Raw genomic sequence first — 21,309 nt, forward strand, 5'->3', positions numbered from 1 at the left:
GCATCTCTTTTTCGCCTGCCTGGGTGCCTGAAACACTTTTCCTTAACCAATTTGTTGTATATCGGTACATCTTTGATGGCTTGGAGAAGTGGTATTCTTACACACAACTGTTTTTGTTCTCCCAGAAGCTCATTCTCCTCTGGGTCGGGTTGTGTGGTCACTGTTAGTCTCTCAGGAAAGGGTGGAGTGGTCTTGGGTTCACTTTCCTGTTTGTCTTCCTCGTCCTCTAGGGGAGGAGGTTGGCGATCCGGAAGAGTCTTCCCGGATCGCAGGTTGATCTCCTAGATCTCCACAGCATAGGTAGGGCAGGTTGTTTCCCCGGTATATACCTGCTGGGCCTGTCGGTTGTTGGGGTTCGGGTTTGGTTGAGCAGGCATTTGGGGTTGTCTCGGAGGAGCAGGAGGTAATGGTTGTGGTTGAGCTGGTGGTGGAGGCAAAATGGCGAGAGGAGTGTTGTACTGGGGCCTCCACCCCAGTTGAGGTGCATTCCACTGAGGCTGTGGCTGGACATGTGAGTGAAACGAATGAGTAGTGGGCTGAGTATGGTATTGAGGTGGGTAAGACCATGGAGGAGGCACAGACCAGGGAGGATGAGCAGGGGGCCCCCAAGAAGGCATAGGAGCAGATTGGTTGGGGCTATAATAGGCTTGGGATGTCCCTTGCATCCCCTGCTGGTAAGGTCTAGGTCCATGCGACCTTCTTTGGTTGAGGAAGTAGAGAGGTTCAGTGGGTGCCTCAGTTCCTTGGTACATGGCCTTAAACCCAGGTAAGGTTGGGCATTGGTTTGTGGGGTGGTCCTCCTCACAAACGAAGCATACCTCTACCGAGTGTAAGGGACACTCGTTCTTAGGGTGCTTCCTTGTACACCTAGGACAGAAGATGGCCAAATCCCTCTCAGCATCCTCTTTCTTTTGCTGGATTTAGAATGTATCAAGTTGCATGGAAATGGTCTGTCTCACATCACTTTTGAGGTCCTCCAGCTGATTAACAAACTCATGCTTGGAGAAAGTAGCACTAGATGAAAGGGAGTTTCCCCTACCTCTTTTCCGGGCTGCCCTAGAGTGGTTTCTAAACACAGTCTTTATATCCTCGTAAGGTAGTTGGTAGATGTCTCCTCCAGCTAGCATGTGAAGGGTATCTAGGAGGTCTTCAGGGACTCCTCGGAGCAGGACCAATTTGAGAGATTCAGGGTCAAGTGTGCACCTGGCCCGTTTATAGCTAAGTTGGAATCTTTCATCATAATCTTCTAAAGACTCCTCATTTCCCATGGTCATCCGAAAGATCTCTCCCTTGGCTTCCTTGGACCTACAATAGTCCCGGTATTTGGTATTGAAAGCTTGCTGCATCTGAGCCCAAGTGGTGATACTGTTTCCAGGTAATCCCATGAACCAGCGTAATGCTGCATCCTTGAGAGCAGAGGGAAAGAGTTTCAGTTTTTGCTCATCTTCTGTATAGTCATAGGTTTGACAGAGGATAGCAAACTCAAACAAGAAGGTATCAGGGTCTTCAGTAGTCAATCCATGGAAGTGAGGTAAAGCGGAGGGGCTTATGTTTTTCATTTTCATGTGTCCATTGGTCTCTCGGATGGGAAAGGCACCTTCTATTCTCTCATCTTCTCTTCCATCTTCAGCCATGGCTTCAGGTGGGATGGTTTCTAACTCTTCTTTTGGTATAGGATCTTCGTATGTCTCAGGAGGCTCGCCTATAGGTTCTTCTGGATCACTGTCACCAAAGAAGAGAGAAGGGTGACTCAGTGAAGTGGTGGGGGTGTTGGGTAAGAATTTGCCGGTTTTATCTTTGTTCTAACTTCCTACGAGGCATGAAATGGAAATGCTTTTGATTGCTTTTTGCTTTTTCTGCTTGTACATGCAAAACTAAAATAGATTGAACTGCAACTAGCTATCTTGCTGGAATGAAGATGCGGAATTGAAATGAGACTAAGCTACGTTGCTCAAATGAAATTGCAGGAATGAAATGCTAGTCTACGCTTGCAGAATTGAAATTGCTAGTCTACGCTTGCAGAATTGAAATTGCTAGTCTATGCTTGCAGAATTGAAATTGCTAATCTATGAAAGCAGGAAATATCTATTTTACTTTTGCGGAAATGAAATTGCAGAATGGAAATGAAATGAACTATTTAGCAGAAGGCGAGTGTAGAAAAATAGAAGAAAAGCAACAATCACCAATACTCTGACGCTTCCCCAGCAACGACGCCAAAAAGATGGTGGGCTCCAGTATTGCAGTAATAACGCTGCAACTCTTGGGATTCCCTTCTTTACTCTTATCAACCCGGTAGTTCGTAACAAACTTGGAAGCGACGATGCTGTATGCACAAGTACTAGCTCTTGCCGCAGCTGTCACTTGGTCAGCTAGCACAAGTCCGCTAGGGGCTCAAGCCAACTTCTATGAGCTCTTAGAAGAAGCTTTATACCTGATGGATGGAAGCTAACTCAAAGGAAGCTGATCTACTTGCAGAAAGAAACTGAAAGTCAAAGAGTAACATAAACCCTAGCAAACCCTAATTCTACCAGCTAGTCCTACTGATGCAAAGGAGAGGATGCAAAATATTGAAAAAGATGCCATTACTTCTACAAAGGTGAAATGCACATGCCTATGCTATCTCTATCTAAAGAACACATCTTTTTTGTAATTTTGATTACGTTATCAAAATTATCATACATGTACTTTAAATTGGCTTCTTACTGTGCAGGGGTGGATCAAGGAGGAGAAATGCTTAGAAAAGGTTGGGAAGGCTCAGAGAGGGTCTAAGGAGTCCCTAACACCCTTCCAGAGAGTTTCACCAAGTTTGGCTATCCATCAACCTCACTTGTGAGCTTCTACAGGAAGGCTGCAGGGGTTCTACAGGATGTTTCAGGGATTTCTACAGGATGTTCAGAAATTTCTACAGGATGTTCTGACATTGGATTTTGGAGGATGGGTGAGTGAAAGAGGATGCATGAATGGATAGGGAGGTAGGGTAGGGGTCTGAGATGACCCAGTGACTGATGGATGAAGTGATGAGAGGGTGTGGAGAGCTAATTTGTCTTAAGGAAGGCTAAGGCAATGGAAGAGCAAGAAGGTAGGGTTACGTGGACAGAGGAGGAGTTGTGAGACGAAGAAGCTGACTAGGAGATGGATCAGCTGGCCTGGACGAAGCTTAGGTGGATGAGAGAAAGATGGATATGCCCTGCACGGTGTGCACTTAACTGAATCAACCAAATCCTGCATACAATCGAAATCTTAGCTAATCTATCCAAACTGTCAATGAAACAAATGAACAACAGCTTTATTTCCAAAGAGAACCATGTACAACACTTAATCAAAGGAACATCTAAAAAGGTCTAAACGCATGACTAACTTCTACAAATGAAAAACATTACACCAATGATTGCATGGTCAAGCAAACTAGTGTTTTTGTTGAGCAGCACTGGCTCCACAATTCCAGTCCCTGATCCAATAAGGGAGAGGTGAAACTGAGAGTGCAGGCAACCCTTTTATGGAGCTTTTATCAATCTTTATCTTATCAATCTGTTCTACACATCTGAAGTAATTCTATTCCTCAACAATAACCTACTTAACCAACACAACTAAATCTAGCTCAACAAACTTCGTTTCAGATGCATAAAAGGAAAATCACAGTGCTGAAAGGAAAGATAACAATACAAATAAGGAGGCCCTAGGCTCTCAGGTTGGGCCCAACCCCGAGAGCTATGGCTCCTATAAAAACTCAGAGCTGATATCAAATCTGACTGCTTCCCATTATCAAAAAAATAATCATAAGTCAAGAGTTATGCCAATAATGGCTACAAAAGAACAAAACAGTGTTAGCAGCACGTAGTGCAGAATATGCAAGAGTTTTTCCAAAAGTCCTTTTCGAAGGCTGAAGCCTTAACATTTATACACTACGAGGCCCTAGCTGGCCTCCTAAATCTATGGGACTTGGCTGCCCAAACTGTGAGTGAACAACTCCTTCCAAGAAATCTGCTTGGCTGCCTTCTAGATCCGGTTTTGGTGGCCTTTGGAGCTCGGAGTTGGGGGTGAAGATCCCGAGGGAGGCTATTTAATGCCATAGACAAACCCCCTACGAATCCTCAACCCAAGCTTGGCTGTCTCCTAGCCCATGTCTGCTCGGTTTTGCTTCAACATGTGTCAAAAAATCCTGAAATGAGCACGTGTTAGCCACCTAGGAATAGTGACTACCCTTATTCGTACAAATGACATAAACATACTAGAAAATAATGCATAAGTTATGAAAAATGAAGGATTGAACAAGGGTAGTTAGGCCAAATGAGCCCAAAATGTTACCAAATTTGGGGCTCATCAATACCCCCGATAGCCTATGTAGGGAGACAATTAGAATGGAGGGGGTGGGGATCAAGGTGACAACCCCTGCCCTGAGTCGTTGTCGCACCGTGCCTACACAATTTGAGTGACAACAAATCCAATAGGAAATAGAGATCCAATAAAAAAAATGAAAAGGCATATGCTTGCATACTAGAGCCACATGGAATGCGACCATGTATAGTGTGTGGAAAAATCACATGGGAAATAGAGATGGGAATTTGGCTAGACAAGGATGTAGAGCATGAAGATGCAGGGGTAGGGCAATGTGGTCTGGGGGAGATGGACATGTGTTATGTGGCTTGTGAATGTGTTGAATGAGCTTAACAAGGATTTATGTTGGTCCCTCTATGTGCCACACATCACATGGATGAGGCAACACAATGTGTGAGGGAAAGGTAAGGATCATCTAGGCCCCATTACAAGGTCATGTGGCTCGTGTAATGCTAACAATGCCACATACCTAGCATTTAGACAAAACAAAAACTCATTCTTTGAAAATTCAAGAATAATAAATCAAGGAAAAATAAAACAAGGCTGTAAATGCCATTGAAAAAGAATCATTTAGGAAAGGGGAGCAACTTTCTTGAACAGGAATAGGACTTCATAGATATTTTTTTGTTATAGCTATGAAAAATATGTCAACCATTGTTCACATTAATTCCCTACTTTCTAAGCCAATCCATGCCTATCTTATGCTGTTGTTTCTCCTTTGTTTCTATCCTAGCTTGATATGTGATGTAGTTATTCCCCATGTTAAAATTTTCCTATGTATGTAATTATGTGACAACGTTTCTCAAAAGTAAGCACACTTGTTTTTGCTAAAAGAATTGGTTTGGGCGTCCACAATCTGAATCCCAATTCTTCTTGGATAAGCGGCCTTTGTGGAAGTGCTTAATCTAAGCTTAATCATAATTGTGATAAGAAATCTAATTGTATCCACCTAATTGGCATATTGGCTTTACATTGTTATGATCTTGGATATTGTTAGTTGTGCTAAGGAGCATTGAGCTTGTTTCCATTGTATACTTCATGAGCAATTGTTTACTTGAGCACTTTCTATTGTGGTGAATATCGTTGTTATTAATTTCTAAGTATGTCATTCTTTAATTGCGATCCAAATATAACTTGTCTTTAAGGACTTAAAATCACAAGCAATCTCACCTTAAGGGCACTCTTCCACATTTTGCATTTGCATCTTAGGCCTAGTTTTGCATTAATTAATTAACCTCTAAGCATAAGCTTGGTTGATAGAGAGATAGGACCACTCTTTCCTATTTTAGCTTGAGAAGGATAGACCTTCTATAATAGTTAACAAGGTGACCTTGTAGTCATCAGAGCCACAGTGTCTGCAACACTGGAGGCACTGAATGGTTAAATCTCAAGGGGAGGTATCGTTAACCAAGCCATAGCTTGCTTTCTTGATTTCTCTCCACAACTTACTCTAGAGACTGACCTCAAAATAGCTAGGGGTAAGGGATTCACTTTGTTAGGCATATTAACTAAAATAAACCAAGATTTTGCATCTCACGTAGATTGTAAGATTTGCATTTCATATAGGATAGTGAAGCATCCTCGAAGCAACAACTGTTCATCTGGTTGCTTGGTATATAATTTATTAAGCAAGTAGTTGGCTCCATAAGGCACTGGTTTCTCACAAAAATCTAATCTAATCCCCAAACTTGCTAAATTAGCCAAGTTGCTAGGCCATTTAGTTGTGTCTCCCGGACTTGTTGGTTACCAACAAGTCTTGCATATTCACATTTCATTGGGAACACCCCCCATAGCCTGTTGTAGGGAGACAACTAAAATGGAGAGGGTGGGGATCAGAATGACAACCTCTGCCCTAAATCGTTGTCGCATCGTGCCTACACAATTTCAGTGAGAACAAATCCAATAGGAAATAGAGATCCAATAAAAAATGAAAAGACATATGCTTGCATACTAGAGCCACATGGAATGCAACCATGCATAATGTGTGGAAATATCACATGGGCAATACAGATGGTAATTTGGCTAGACAAGGATGTAGAGCATGAAGATGCAGGGGTAGCACAATGTGGTGTGGGGGAGATGGACATGTGTTATGTGGCTTGTGAATGTGTGGAATGAGCTTAACAAGGAGTTACGCTGGTCCCTCTATGTGTCACACATCATATGGATGAGGCAACACAATGTGTGAGGGAAAGGTAAGGATCATCTATGCCCCATTACAAGGTCATGTGGCTTTTGGAATGCTAACAGTGCCACATACCTAGCATTTAGACAAAACAAAAACTCATTCCTTTGACAATTCAAGAATAATAAATCAAGGAAAAATAAAACAAGGTTGTAAATGCCATTGAAAAAGAATCATTTAGGAAAGGGGAGCAACTTGATTGAACAAGAATAGGACTTAATAGATCTTTTTTGTTATAGCTATGAAAAATATGTCAACCATTGTTCACATTAATTCCCTACTTTCTAAGCCAATCCATGTGTATCTTATGTTGTTGTTTCTCCTTTGTTTCTATCCTAGCCTGATATGGGATGTAGTTTTTCTCTGTGTTAAAATTTTCTTATGTATGTAATTATGTGACAATGTTTCTCAAAAGTAAGCACACTCATTTTTGCTAAAAGAATTGGTTTGGGCGTCCACAATCTGAATACCAATTCTTCTATAAGAAAATGCCTTTGGATCTTTTCAATTTTATTCAACACTAAAGCGGATGATCACTTTCGTATGTGCTCCAAACCTTAGATAATTAAGGATTGGGATGTATGCCCATAATTTGGTAGAAGGTTTCTCTTCATAACAATAATTTCTTGCTTCCCATTGACTAGATTTTCTTGTTTCCCACCCTCCTTATATCTCATATATCAACTATGGGAATTATTTGATAACCCTCCAAAATATAGATAGGAGACTACACATAAAAAAGACTTGTCTTTGAATAATTAATGAGAGAGACAATCGGGTAATGGACGAATAATAAATTTTCATGTGGCTATAAAAAGCCACCTAACGACCTCTTGAATAATGGTTTGTAACATTCATAGTGGTGTATTACCAATAATCAATTTTAGGCCCATGCTGGTTAAGGGAGTTGTTGCAACCAATATGAGCCAAATAAATTCCATGTAACAAATGAAAAGATAATTATTTTTCATGCAAAACAATTACCCAATATCCAATCCCACACTCGTAGCCAAATTGAAATTTTGTGATTACGCAAAGGGAAAAATTTCCTCTAGGGATTTGATTACAAATTGTTAATTTTAACATGTTCTTTGCTTGAACAATTACATCAATGAATCACATGAGACCCAAGATTCATTTCATAGCAATCACATAAATTATTACCCATTGATAGTAAAAGAAGAAAGAACATGAATAGATATAAGCAGAAGACAAGCCAAGACAAGAGAACTCAGAAATTGGCACAAGCCAGGGAAAAACCCCAAGATGGGGAAACCCCTTGATCAGATCTTCTTATTATTTAAATCAAGTGTTCAACAAAGAGAGAGAGTACAATAAGTCAAAATGACTTGCCAATTTTTGTAGATCCATTATAGTTGTCTTAAACACACTGATGACCCGAAGATCACCGTTGTCCCATTAGCTGCCCCAGAAATTCCTTATTTTAGTTGCAGCCTTACAAGGAATGCATGGTGATGCCTTTCACTAGCCTTTAGCACTGATCTGAACCCTTACTAGGCTTCTCGTGCATTCTAACTAAGCTAATGCAGCATGCGTATTTCCCTAAAGCAGGATCTATGAAGTGTGGTCACATAAAAGGGGAAGATCTTCCTCGAATAATACCCAAACTCAGCCTGACATCAAAAGACTGAATTACCCAAACAAATGGCCAAGTTCCGTTGCTGCTTAACTGAGGAATCTCGGCCTGTAACCTAACTGCCTCGACCTCCTGCCAGAAGAAGATAACCCAAAACACCTCTAACTGCCTCAGCCTCCTATCAGAAGAAAACAACCCGCTATGCTTTCTTCCTTCGTTGAGGATCTCCTACGGTTATTTCAGAGAGAAGAATCATGAGATAGGTGATTCAAATGAAGATGGAGGATGCCTCTATATATATGACAAGTTGTCCTTTTGAAGGTGAAGCCGACCTTGACAGTTGGAGGCAAATTTGAATTTCAAATTTTCAATTTTCCCACTTTAATAAAGTCGTGATTTGTAGAATTTCTTTTAAATAAATAAATATTTTCCCTTATCCAAATTTGGTGTTCTATAAGTCGATTTTGGTCCTCTCAAAAAGAGGAATTCGATGCCACAATTATCTTCTTCAAAGGAGTTGTCCAAAGTGGGATTTGGCCTTAGTTGCCAATTTTAACACAAATACAATGGATTCACCATTTATTTTATGAACAATTACCATTAACAATCCTCTAAATAACTTCATACATGATTCAGTGATGCGGTATGAGGCAGATTTATATAGCAGAATAACAAACAGAAGTAGAAGATAGAAGATAGAGTAATGAAAGAGGAATGCCAATCTTTTCTTAGATTCATACATCAATAATTTAACTAACTAAACCCTTGTGTAGGTCAGGGGAATCCACCAGTGGACCAAGATATGCTATACTCTATAATCGACTTCCAATCCCTAGAGTGCAACAAATTTATAACAACATTTACAAACCCTTAATTTAGTGTTTTAGCATCTTAAAAATCAGACAGGAATAAAGTCCCTTGTTGACGATAGCTTCACTGGTCCAAAGGGCATGAAAAGGCAAGTCATTGACCTTAGATGTAAGTCGTTATCTTGTAAGCACTGACAGTCAAACCTACATGATAAATGTGTAGCAGAAACAACAATGGTAGGTGAAAGAAGTGATGATAATATCGGCAATATATCGCCGAATATTGGAAATATTGCGATATTTTCGGCGAGCTGAATATCGTCGAGAAAATATTGCGATATTTTGGCTCCCGAAAGTATCGCAATATTTCCGAGATATCGTGATATCTCGACAAAATATTGCAAGACGACAAAAAAATCACCGGGAGCCGAAATATCGCCGAGAAAATATCGCAATATTTTGGCTATCGAAAATATCGCAATATTTCCAAGATATCGCCGATATCTCGGCAAAATATCGCAAGACGACAAAAATATCGCCGAACATGTTATGCCGCGGCTAGAAAAAGGGAAAATCGTTTTTTTCTTCATTTTTGTTTTTGAGTGTTGGAGAAGGAAGGGGAAGAGTTTTGTGGTGGTTGTCAAGAAGGATTTGAGGATCAAACAACAATTATCACCACCAACTAAGATTTTGTTGTGGATCAAAGATTGAAGAATTGTGAGACAAACTTCGTTTCTTCCATTAACAGGTATGTTCTTAAAAACCCCTATGTTAATGATTTTTTCATAGATTTAGGGTTATGCTTGCTTGCCTCTTTGCCTACCAACATTTTGTTTCTTTTTTTTTTTTTTTTTTTTTTTTTTCCATTTGCTATGATTTTCATGCCCATGAGCCAATGCAAGGGTTTTCTCCATATTTGGACAGCAAGCTTCCTTTTTTTTTCAACTTTCTTATGCACCCTCTTATTGCCATTTTTCATTCACATCGCAAAATGTAAATAATGTAGTAATTATTTTTAAATGAGGTGGTTATTACTTATTATTTTTTGTGTTGGGGGGTTTAATGCCAATTTTTTTTTTTTTTCATTGTGCCCTAGGTTTGAATTAGTTCACTACAAATGTCAAATATGCCAAAAACCTTGGACCCATTTTGGGAGTATGGGGAGGCTGTTGGTGGGGCAAATCGGGAATATATATCATGCAAATTGTGTGGGATCAAAATGTCAGGAGGGGTTACACAATTGAAATACCATCTGGCTAGATTCCCTGCACATGATGCAGATGTAATGCCTTGTATGGTTTTTAGTGTGGAGGTTATACAAAAAGCTCTTGAAGCAATTGCTGAACAAGACAGAAATAAAGCTGCTAGGGAGTGGCCAATGGTCTCAGATAGGTAACTGCTAGTTTTATTTGTTTTGCAACTTTTGCTACATATAAGTTTATAACTCATGATGATGAAATACTTTTGAAGTTTTATATATGTGATGTTATTTTGTTTGAGTCCTTGATTGGATAATTATCAGGGATCAACAGGTTATGTGATGTCATTTTGTTTGAGTCCTTGTATGGACAATTATCAGTGATCAACAGGGTTTGGTATCGCCTTTGAAGTTTGATGTATCATTTCTATTTGACATCATATATCTCAGTGATTTCTTCATATTTATGTGCCAATGTGTTTAGTTCATGTTGTTATTGCTTTATATGTTTAGAAATCTGAAAAAAATGAATATATTATGCATTTTTTATGCTTACCGATATTTTCGCCGATATTGATGATAAGATGTTCTCTGGACCCTCACCGATATTTTGCCGATACTGATATTTTCAACACTGGGTGAAAGATGTGATCAAGGGAGATTACCTTGGTGCATATATGTTTACCCTGCCTTCCATTTGACAAGTCTCATGCAAATTTTATGCAAAAAATTGATACCAAAGATTGTTATAGCAAAAGGTGGCAGTCCACATCTTAAGTTCTTTTTCTCGTCTCTTATTGATGATGAATCTTACACGAATTGATTTTTTTTTATATTTTGCCGATACTGATATTTTCAACACTGGGTGAAAGATGTGATCAAGGGAGATTACCTTGGTGCATATATGTTTACCCTGCCTTCCATTTGACAAGTCTCATGCAAATTTTATGCAAAAAATTGATACCAAAGATTGTTATAGCAAAAGGTGGCAGTCCACATCTTAAGTTCTTTTTCTCGTCTCTTATTGATGATGAATCTTACACGAATTGATTTTTTTTTTCTTCTGATTGGTGATAACTTGTTTCAGAAGGCCTGTATCCCTTTTACCTCTTTTTTGGGGTTTTCTTTGTATTATCTGCTTTCTTTCAATCCCACACAGCCATTTTTTAAAGGTCTCACTCAAAATTTGCAATAAAGAAATTGGAATTCAATTTTCAACGAGTTTATGACTTTGCTATCTAACTTTAACGTAAACGAGGTTTTATGGCAGTACCTACATTAAATATTGATGGCTGGCAAATACGGATTGGAAAAGGAAAGTCTGTCGTTCTACACTTCAAGAATAATGAATTTGTTAAAAAGGATGAGGGTTCTTTCAATGGTCTCGTGTACGTTGCGGAGGACAAATTTCGGATTTTATTGCAAGGTTCGAGTGTTCGTCACTTTTTTATTGCATCGTATTTTTGTTTTCATTTTTATCTTAGTCTAAACATTTATAAAAATTGTGGAGTGAAAAAGATGGTCATATTTTCCATTGTCTGATTGAATCATATTTGACCATATTTACTGCAGAGTTGAAAATGGCAAGATCAATGATGAGGGAACTGACCTGATCCGTTATGTCATTACTTTTTGGAAATCTTTTTGTGAAAGAGTGAGCTACTTATTCTTGCGCCTATAGCTTGGAGTCACATTTATGGATACTTAGAAATAAGCCCTTGCTGGACTAGTCTTCTTGGTTGAGGCATAATCTAATTGTACGCTTAGATCTATAAAACAAGGTAGAGTAAATGCCACTTCATGTAGAGGTAAGAAATGTCCTTGTTTACCCTTATGTTTGTCGGGCAATCTGGATCAATAATGATATTTCTGCAAAATTTAGTACCACCAATATGGCCATACATTTTGTAACTATCAGTTTAAGTTCTTAATAGAAATATTGATATTTTTCTCCAAAGGTTGGATAGTCTTTTATATTTATGCTTATGCTAAGCGTAAACTAAGTTACTTTTCTACTTGGATCTATTGTGAGTGCACCGTGCAATGCCAAGTAATAAATATATTATGTTAAAAACTGTTTCACCTTAAGGAAACGAGGCTCGTATTGTTTTATAACTTGGATCAATAGGGGTTAGACATACCGTTATATAGCTAATCTGTTTAATGAGCTTGCAAACTATGAAAACAACTTTAAAGTATTGAATATATGGATCGGGGAAATAATAATGAATTTATGATAACTTATTACTTCAATCGAGGTGGTTTATCCCGCATTCATTATGGTGCATGTTTGTCAAGCATTTCCAAGTGTGCATCAAACTAATTTTTCTAAGAGCTATTCATATATTTTCATTCACAAGTTATCAAGTGTATATATTGTCTTGGCTATTTGTTCTGCAAGAAGGAAAACACATACCTTTACTTTGACAATTTTATTCATTTTAGTTTTATGATTTTAACATTGATATTGTAATCAATGTTTTATTCTTGTTGTGCGAAGGAACCTGGAGTATGTAGCCTTTGACTAATACTTTTCCGAGCAAAATCACAAAAGTGTATACAATGAATGATATTTTGTTTTTTTTAAAACAACTATGGTATTAATGCATTTATCTTGAATGTAGTAGATGCTATGACCATGGGTGAGTTCATAGAATTGAAAAGAAAAATTAAATGGTTAAATAGGAAATTGAGAGATTTCTTAGGGAATAAGTTTGTATTGAAAAAATCTAAATGGAATGTACTTGAAAGAAGATCCCTTAAGTATAAACAATAATTTCAACATACTATGTGGACTCTGCTAAAAACAATGTAAACTTTGAAATGGGAAGTATAAACTCAAAATGGGAACTCTGGTCGAAAAACCCCGAAAAAACATAAAAAATAGTGCTAAAAACGAAAATTGTGTATACTGCAACGATGTTTTTATTTTTTAGGCGTTAATTTTGAACATGCTTTAAAAATGGCAGTGACTACGAAATTTACTATGAAATTTTCGTTCAAAATATAGCTTCAAAACAAAAGTGATGATATTGGAATATTGATTTTTTTTAGGGTCAATTTTCAAATTTTTTAAAAAATGCTAGTAAAACCAAATTTTTATGTGCCAAACAAAGTTGTTTATGAGGAAAAAACACATTAATGTTTTTGGTAGAATATCATTTTTCTTTCTTAAGTATAATTTCAACATGTTTTCAACCATAACATGTTAGATACAAAAGAAATTGAAATTTTTTCAGCTATAAAATTAGAAAACCATGACATTATGAACAAATTACATTACTAAATGAATTCAAAAGTCATTATTTGTATATTGAATAAAACATACATTATATCTCTAATTTAATATTGCATTGTAGATATTTTAAACAATAAAATTTATCATAATTAAGACATATAATCCAACAACATAAAAATGCCTCATAACTTTTCATTTAACACCATATGGAAATCATTAATTTTATTTGAAGATACGATGCATACATTAGTTATATAAATTGTCTTAAACAATTAATCACAATCACTCATATTTTTTTGCACGTCATCAGAATTCACATTTTCAGATGAGTCACTGGATGCTGACAAAGATGTTCCATATTCTTCTTTTTCATCAACTAGTGTCCCATCTGAGTCCATATGCATGCCCAACATTTTAGGTTTCAAAATTCTTCTAGATCTACGACTGGTTTCAGCAGACTCCCATCTCAACACTGTTCCTTCTGGTAACAACCTTTTTAGAATCTCTATCGTCTTGAAGCGAAGAGTTCCTCTCTTTGTTAAATTGAAGTCATAAACAAGTATGTCAACATCCTCCAATTTTAACATGTTTGTGCGACGGTGATTTATATTTGTACCTTTTCTTTTTCTCTTTCCGCCATTTTTTTTGTCAACTACCATCTCTGGCTTATACACACCATTGAATGGGTGTGTATCTGTGACATACCAATGTAATTCAACACTTGTAATATCCTCATTTTCTGTAAAGACTTTTATAACTTTAGCAACTCAGAATGGATAGCCATTGGGATCTCCATCTGCTAGCACTGCAATCATGCAACCCTCATTAATATCCTGTACTGAACCCCTGTAAAGGTCTTCCATGGCTTCATGTCGTGCACGAGATCTTCTGGAACCAATATACATTTCTCTTTCCGCTGCCTGTGAAGAATTAATAATACCTTGAGATTGTTGCTGTTCAACAATGTTTATTTCCTCATGTTCATTCGCCACATTTTGTGGCCAAATAAATGGATTTTTCAAAGGTATATTTTCATTTGTTGTTGTTGAAATGATATCACTTTGATTATTGAAAAGTGACTCCCACCAAACTGAATCAGCAATGTCAAAGTAATCATATGTATATCTAATACATTTTTTAATTTCTTCCAGGCAATCAGAATAATTTATATCTCTATTCTGTTTGCGCGCATTCTGAACATCACCAACTGATTGTAATAACAATATTTTTGATGCAAATGTTGGATGATCTGGAATGAAATTCAAAAATTGCAAACATGATGACGCTGTCCATTCTGCAGTAGTTGAATACTTCTTGCCCCATATTAGTGTTTTCCCATCAATTTTTTTGATAAGAAATTGATGTTGGAAGCTAATGTCATTAAGTTGTTCAATGCATTTCCCCTCACCATATGATCTCAGAATAAACCTTTGCATGTCAACAGTTTCTTCCAACACATCAAAAGTAGGCTCTGGCATGTATGATTTCTTAATACATTCAATTAGTGATGGCAAGCTCCCAACTTCCTTCCTCCTCAATGTGACTGAAAAATGACTAAACATTTGATCAATATGGTCATGAGTGTGCCCAACAAGAAGGAAACCAACCTTTACCTTTTGAAAAATTCTCAATTCAACAAGCATGTTTAGATATCCAAAAACAACCTGATTTTTGTTTTTACGGCGAGTGTTGTCCAATTGTAGATACAAAACTTCTGGAAGATTACCAGACCAATGAGAAATCACATCATGAATTATGGTTATGGTCAGATTTGCATCATTATGAATATTTGGAGTTGTGAAGTACACCCTTGGCAACATTTTCCCATTGGAGACCATACAACCGACCAAGTGAAACTGAATAAAATTTTCCTCCTGCAAATTTTTGGGTGTGCGAACAAAATGTGGTAAAAGTGTTTTCTTCTGGTCCATACCATCAATTATCAAACCCAAATATTTATATGGATTATCATAACACTTCTTTCGATGCTTGTACAACTTCTTCCTTTCGTTTGTTTGTTGTTCATGATGATCTTAAAGTTCTTTGACAATTAAATCTACACAACATAAAATTTTTATTAAGAAATATGTTTTCATAGTTGTTGACTATACAATTTTAAAAGTTAAAGTTATGAATGCTTACCTCTTTCTGACCCTTCACATTTGTCCCTTTTTTATTTAAGAGAAGCACATGTACTGCAAATCCCTATCATTGTCTTCTTAGGAATATGGACATTGTTGAATTCTTTCTTCCATACTTTTACAAAATATTGATATGTAATAAACTGGCCATGTCCCTCAGCACCTTCTGCATATTCTTTATATAAGTTGTAGATTTCTAATCTTGAAAAATTATCTGGAATATGTATTGTCTCTTTATTTGGCATACACTCTCCATGCTTTGAAAAGAAATCTTTCATCCATCACATTGCAGTGTTTGATAATGGCCCAAATTGTGTTTTATGACGTATATCTGAATAAAATGTGGGATCCTTTTCCAAATTTTCTTGAATTCTTGAGAGATGAAAATTCCCAATCGAATGAAACATTTTGAAAGCTTTTCTACAGATAAATAAAGTTCCAATATGATAATCATAACTTGACAATGTAGATTGCATGCACCCAACTAAATATGAATTTTGCATGCTTTTATTCATTGACAAATATCTCTTCCTGCTTTCTAATGAAAATTTGAAATCCGTATGTTTCAAGCAATCTTTTTGGCAACATTCACTTGAAATGAGAGCGCTGATAGAACTTCTTTTTGTTAGATATTGTACTCTACCCCTTGTATAACTAGAACAACTTGCATTGATACGAAAAGGTCTGCTCCTACTCCTTGATACAATATTTTTTGGCAACATCTCCATCATTGGATCATCATTTGTATAAGGATTTTCATCATCATTAAGAGGAATGTTATCCACACTATGATCAACTCTGCTTTTCAAATATTGACTTGGAGGATATTCTTCATCTTCCCCTTCTTCAGTGCTACTGTTGTAGTCCTTAGAATTCAGACTGAATGGAAAATCTGACTCGAAGTTTAATGGATATTCTTTCTCATGTGCATTGTCAGTTCTACTCTCATAGTCCATAGAATTGGGACTACGTCGAAAATGTGACTGTTTACTTTTTGAAGATGCTACATCCTGTCCTTTGTCACTACTACCTTTATACTCATTAGAATTAGGACTAAGTGCATCATCATGTCCTTTATCACTGCTGCTCTCATAGTCCTTAGCATTAGGACTAAGAGAACGCAGTGACACTCCATTCTTTTGAAATTCATCATCACGCTCTTCATAACTATTGCTCTCATAGTCTTTAGAATTATGACTAAGTGGACACCGTGACACTCCAATCTTTTGAAATTCATCATCCCGCTTTTCATCATTGCTGCTCTCATAGTCCTTAGAATTAGGACTAACTGGACACTGTGCCACTCCATACTTCTGAAATTCATCATCATGCTCTTCATCACTATTGCTCTCATAATCCTTATAATTAGGACTAAGTGGACACTTTGACACTCCATTCTTTTGAAATTCGTTATTACGCTCTTCATCACTGCTACTCTCATAGTTCTTGGAATTAAGACTAAGTGGACACCACGACACTCCATTTTTTTGAAATTTGCCATCATGCTCTTCAAAATTGTTGCTCTCATAGTCCTCAAAATTAGCACTAAGTGGACACCATGACACTCCATTCTTTTGAACTTTACCATCATGCTCTTCAAAACCGCTGCTCTCATAGTCCTCAAAATTAGGACTACGTGGACATCGTGACACTCCATTCTTTTGAACTTCACCATCATGCTCTTTATCGCCGCTGCTTTCATAGTCCTTAGAAGTAGGACTAAGTGGAATCTGTGACTCTTTATTTATTTGAAATTCTCCATCCCCACTTTCATCAGTGCTGCTCTCATAGTCCTTAGAATCAGGACTAAGTGGAAGAATTGACTTTCTATTCATAGTGGAAGAATTCCTGCTATATTCATCAATATGGATAGAGTTGTTACGCGATAAAGATGTTGATGGTGTATAAATCGAAACTTCACTATCAGAACAATCCATCCCTTTCAAATATAAAATGTTGAATGATACAAATGGAGAGTCTCCTAAAGATATTATATAGCTTAAAGAATGAAATTTTCCCTCCAAAAAGTTTCGTGAAAATATTTCCCTCCAAAAATTTTCGTGAAAATATTTCTTTCCAAAAAGTTTGTTAGATTTATTTACCTTCATTATTTTATTCTACAATTTATTGAAAACTGTAAACTAACTTTTTTTATGAAATAAATCATTAAAATTAAAATTGTAAACTACAACTTCTACATTAATTATTTTAATAGTTAAAGTATATAATATTCACTAAACAATTGAATATTTTTTTTTTTTTTTTAATTTTTATAATCTAAAACAAATTAATCCCACATTCAACTCATTGTAAAACAATTCTACAATATTCGCTTTATAATATTTTAAAACAAATTATCCCAAATTAATCATACAGTAAAACATCTCCATAATTTCACTTATATATTAAAATTTCATTATCACTATTACTCACATCACATCCAGGTTTTCTGAAAATCGTTAAAAGAGTCGTGAATTTGTGGAGCAGCTACATTGCTATCAACAAAATATTCAACGAAGAATTCTCGCAATTGAAAGGTAAGTTAAATTTTTTTCCTTGAAAATTTTCATATTAAATTAGTTTAATGATTTTTATTTTTTTTTGAGCCAAAATAACAATTACGTCCGTTGTGAACATGGTGGGCTTGATCAAATTCAATCATCCAACAGCCGTGGGTGGGCCGCCGTGGTTTCGCGGGGTGGGCGAGTAGGTCGGGCGAGCGAGCGGGGTATGAGGGCGTGGGGGGGCAGTAGGGGGTGTGGGGGCGCCCGGCCACTCGCTCGCCTGTCGCGGGGTTGGGCGATTCTGATAATCACCCAACCCCCAAGACAGGCGGGTGAGCTGCCAGGGTGGGCGTCGCAGCCAGACTCGCCCCTACCTCACACCCCCCTTCCCGACACCCTCACTCCCTTCACCCACACCCTATGCGCTTGCCCCCTTAACCTCCCCTTCACATTCCACCCCCTCAACGCCACCCTCATCCCCTACCACCAACCCCCCAGACCCTTCACCCCAACATCCCCACATGATTCGCTAACTCTCCCATCCCCACCAGCACCACCCCGTTCCACCTCCACGCGCCCACATCGCCCCTATCCCCTCACCCACACCCACTCGCCGTCCCCCTCACCCTCATCCCCCCACACCCACCCGACTGCACCCCAACCACGCCCCCTCACCCTCACACCCTCCCCTTCATGCACCCTCGCCACCCACGCTCTCCCCACCACCTAACCCGCACGCCATCCCTCTCACCCACGCTTCCACCCACGTGTCCTCCCCCTAAGCTACCCTCCTCACCCCCTTACCCACATGCCCTACCCCTGCACCCTCCCCCTCACAACCCCCTCCACCTCCCTCTCCCTCACACACTCCTCTCTCCCTCCTCCTCACACACTGTCCCGCTTCCCCCTGCCCTGCGCCTTGCCCCTCCGCCTTCCTCGCCCCTACCTCTCACCCACGCGCCCCCCCCCTCGCCAGCCCTGCCCCTCTGCCCTTCCCTCACCCCCCCCCCCCACGCCATCCTCCTCCACCCCTGAAAACTGTAAACTAACTTTTTTTATGAAATAAATCATTAAAATTAAAATTGTAAACTACAACTTCTACATTAATTATTTTAATAGTTAAAGTATATAATATTCACTAAACAATTGAATATTTTTTTTTTTAATTTTTATAATCTAAAACAAATTAATCCCACATTCAACTCATTGTAAAACAATTCTACAATATTCTATTTATAATATTTTAAAACAAATTATCCCAAATTAATCATACAGTAAAACATCTCCATAATTTCACTTATATATTAAAATTTCATTATCACTATTACTCACATCACATCTAGGTTTTCTGAAAATCGTTAAAAGAGTCGTGAATTTGTGGAGCAGCTACATTGCTATCAACAAAATATTCAACGAAGAATTCTCGCAATTGAAAGGTAAGTTAAATTTTTTTCCTTGAAAATTTTCATATTAAATTAGTTTAATGATTTTTTTTTTTTTTTTGAGCCAAAATAACAATTACGTCCGTTGTGAACATGGTGGGCTTGATCAAATTCAATCGTCCAACAGCCGTGGGTGGGCCGTCGTGGTTTCGCGGGGTGGGCGAGTAGGTCGGGCGAGCGAGCGGGGTGTGAGGGCGTGGGGGGGCAGTAGGGGGTGTGGGGGCGGCCCGGCCACTCGCTCGCCTGTCGCGGGGTTGGGCGATTATGATAATCACCCAACCCCCAAGACAGGCGGGTGAGCTGCCAGGGTGGGCGTCGCAGCCAGACTCGCCCCTACCTCACACCCCCCCTCCCGACACCCTCACTCCCTTCACCCACACCCTATGCGCTTGCCCCCTTAACTTCCCCTTCACATTCCACCCCCTCAACGCCACCCTCATCCCCTACCACCAACCCCCCAGACCCTTCACCCCAACATCCCCACATGATTCGCTAACTCTCCCATCCCCACCAGCACCACCCCGTTCCACCTCCACGCGCCCACGTCGCCCCTATCCCCTCACCCACACCCACTCGCCGTCCCCCTCACCCTCATCCCCCCACACCCACCCGACTGCACCCCAACCACGCCCCCTCACCCTCACACCCTCCCCTTCATGCACCCTCGCCACCCACGCTCTCCCCACCACCTAACCCGCACGCCATCCCTCTCACCCACGCTTCCACCCACGTGTCCTCCCCCTAAGCCACCCTCCTCACCCCCTTACCCGCATGCCCTACCCCTGCACCCTCCCCTCACAACCCCCTCCACCTCCCTCTCCCTCACACACTCCTCTCTCCCTCCTCCTCACACACTGTCCCGCTCCCCCCTGCCCCGCACCTTGCCCCTCCGCCTTCCTCGCCCCTCCCTCTCACCCACGCGCCCCCCCCCCCTTGCCAGCCCTGCCCCTCACCCCCCCCGCCCCCCGACCCCATCCTCCTCCACCTCCCCCTCCCCCTCCCCCTCACACCCCCCTCTTCCTCCCTCCCCCCCATCCCCCTCGCGCCCTCTCCCCTCCCTCATCCCCGCCGCCCCCTCCCCCTCCCTCTCCCCTCTGTCTCCCCCTCCCCGCCGTCCCTCTTGCGGCCGGCCCCCCGGCCCTCCCACAGCTGAGCGATTCCCCCACCTCGGCGTCCCTCCTGCGCCCGCCCCCCCGCCCTCTCGCAGCCGGACGATTCCCCCTCCCCACCCTCCCTCCCGCGGCCCGCCCTCGGTCGGCGCCACCCCGGCGGCGCACCCCCTCGCCCGACTAGTGGCCAGGCGATTCTCGGAATCACCTAGCCGCTGGTCGGGCAGGGGGGCGGGCCGCCGGGGTGGCGTCGACCGAGGCCAGCGCCCGACCGTCGGTCGGGCAGGGGGGCGGGTTGCCGGGGTGGTGCGACCGAGGGCAGGCTGCGGGAGGGAGGGTGAGGGACGGGGAGGGGGACGGGAGAGGGCACAGAGTAGGGGAGGGGGCGGGGGCGAAGGAGGGAGGGAGCGGGGAGGGTGAGGGCGCAGGGGTGGCGGGGAGCGTGGGTGAGGGGGAGAGTGAGGGGGTGCAGGGTGAGGGAGGGGGAGAGCGGGGAGGGCAGGGTAAGGCAGAGGGAGCCGGGTGAGGGGGAGGCCAGGGGAGCGTGGGTGAGGGGGATGACGCGGAGGGGGGACGGGTTGGGGTGGCGGAGGGGGGACCGGATGAGGGGGAGGGAAGGGGAGGATGGGTGGGGGTAAGGGCGTGCGGGTGAGGGGGCGGAGAGTGAAGGGGAGGGCGGTGGAGGGTTGTCGCTCACGATGGTTGTTACTCATTTTGAATTAATGGAAACTTCTGTTATACAATTTCTGTT

At 40.6% G+C, this 21,309-nt stretch overlaps 1 protein-coding gene across 3 annotated transcripts in view; it reads left to right on the forward strand.

The window, feature by feature from the left end:
* The window catches only part of LOC149154003 (uncharacterized), a 289,071-nt gene extending 276,990 nt beyond the window's left edge, over positions 1 to 12,081 (forward strand). For all 3 annotated transcript variants that reach the window (XM_089439454.1, XM_089439456.1, XM_089439455.1), the window contains 2 exons: positions 11,395 to 11,550; positions 11,697 to 12,081. In XM_089439454.1, the coding sequence (XP_089295580.1) occupies positions 11,395 to 11,550; positions 11,697 to 11,737 (197 nt within the window). In that variant the 3' untranslated portion in view covers positions 11,738 to 12,081. The remainder of the gene's footprint in view (positions 1 to 11,394; positions 11,551 to 11,696) is intronic.
* Positions 12,082 to 21,309: the final 9,228 nt, after the last annotated feature.

This window comes from Pinus tabuliformis, chromosome 9 (assembly GCF_031772625.1).
Source record: "Pinus tabuliformis cultivar Carrire ecotype Pingquan chromosome 9, CPIR1, whole genome shotgun sequence".
In the NCBI taxonomy this organism is placed as follows: domain Eukaryota; kingdom Viridiplantae; phylum Streptophyta; class Pinopsida; order Pinales; family Pinaceae; genus Pinus; species Pinus tabuliformis.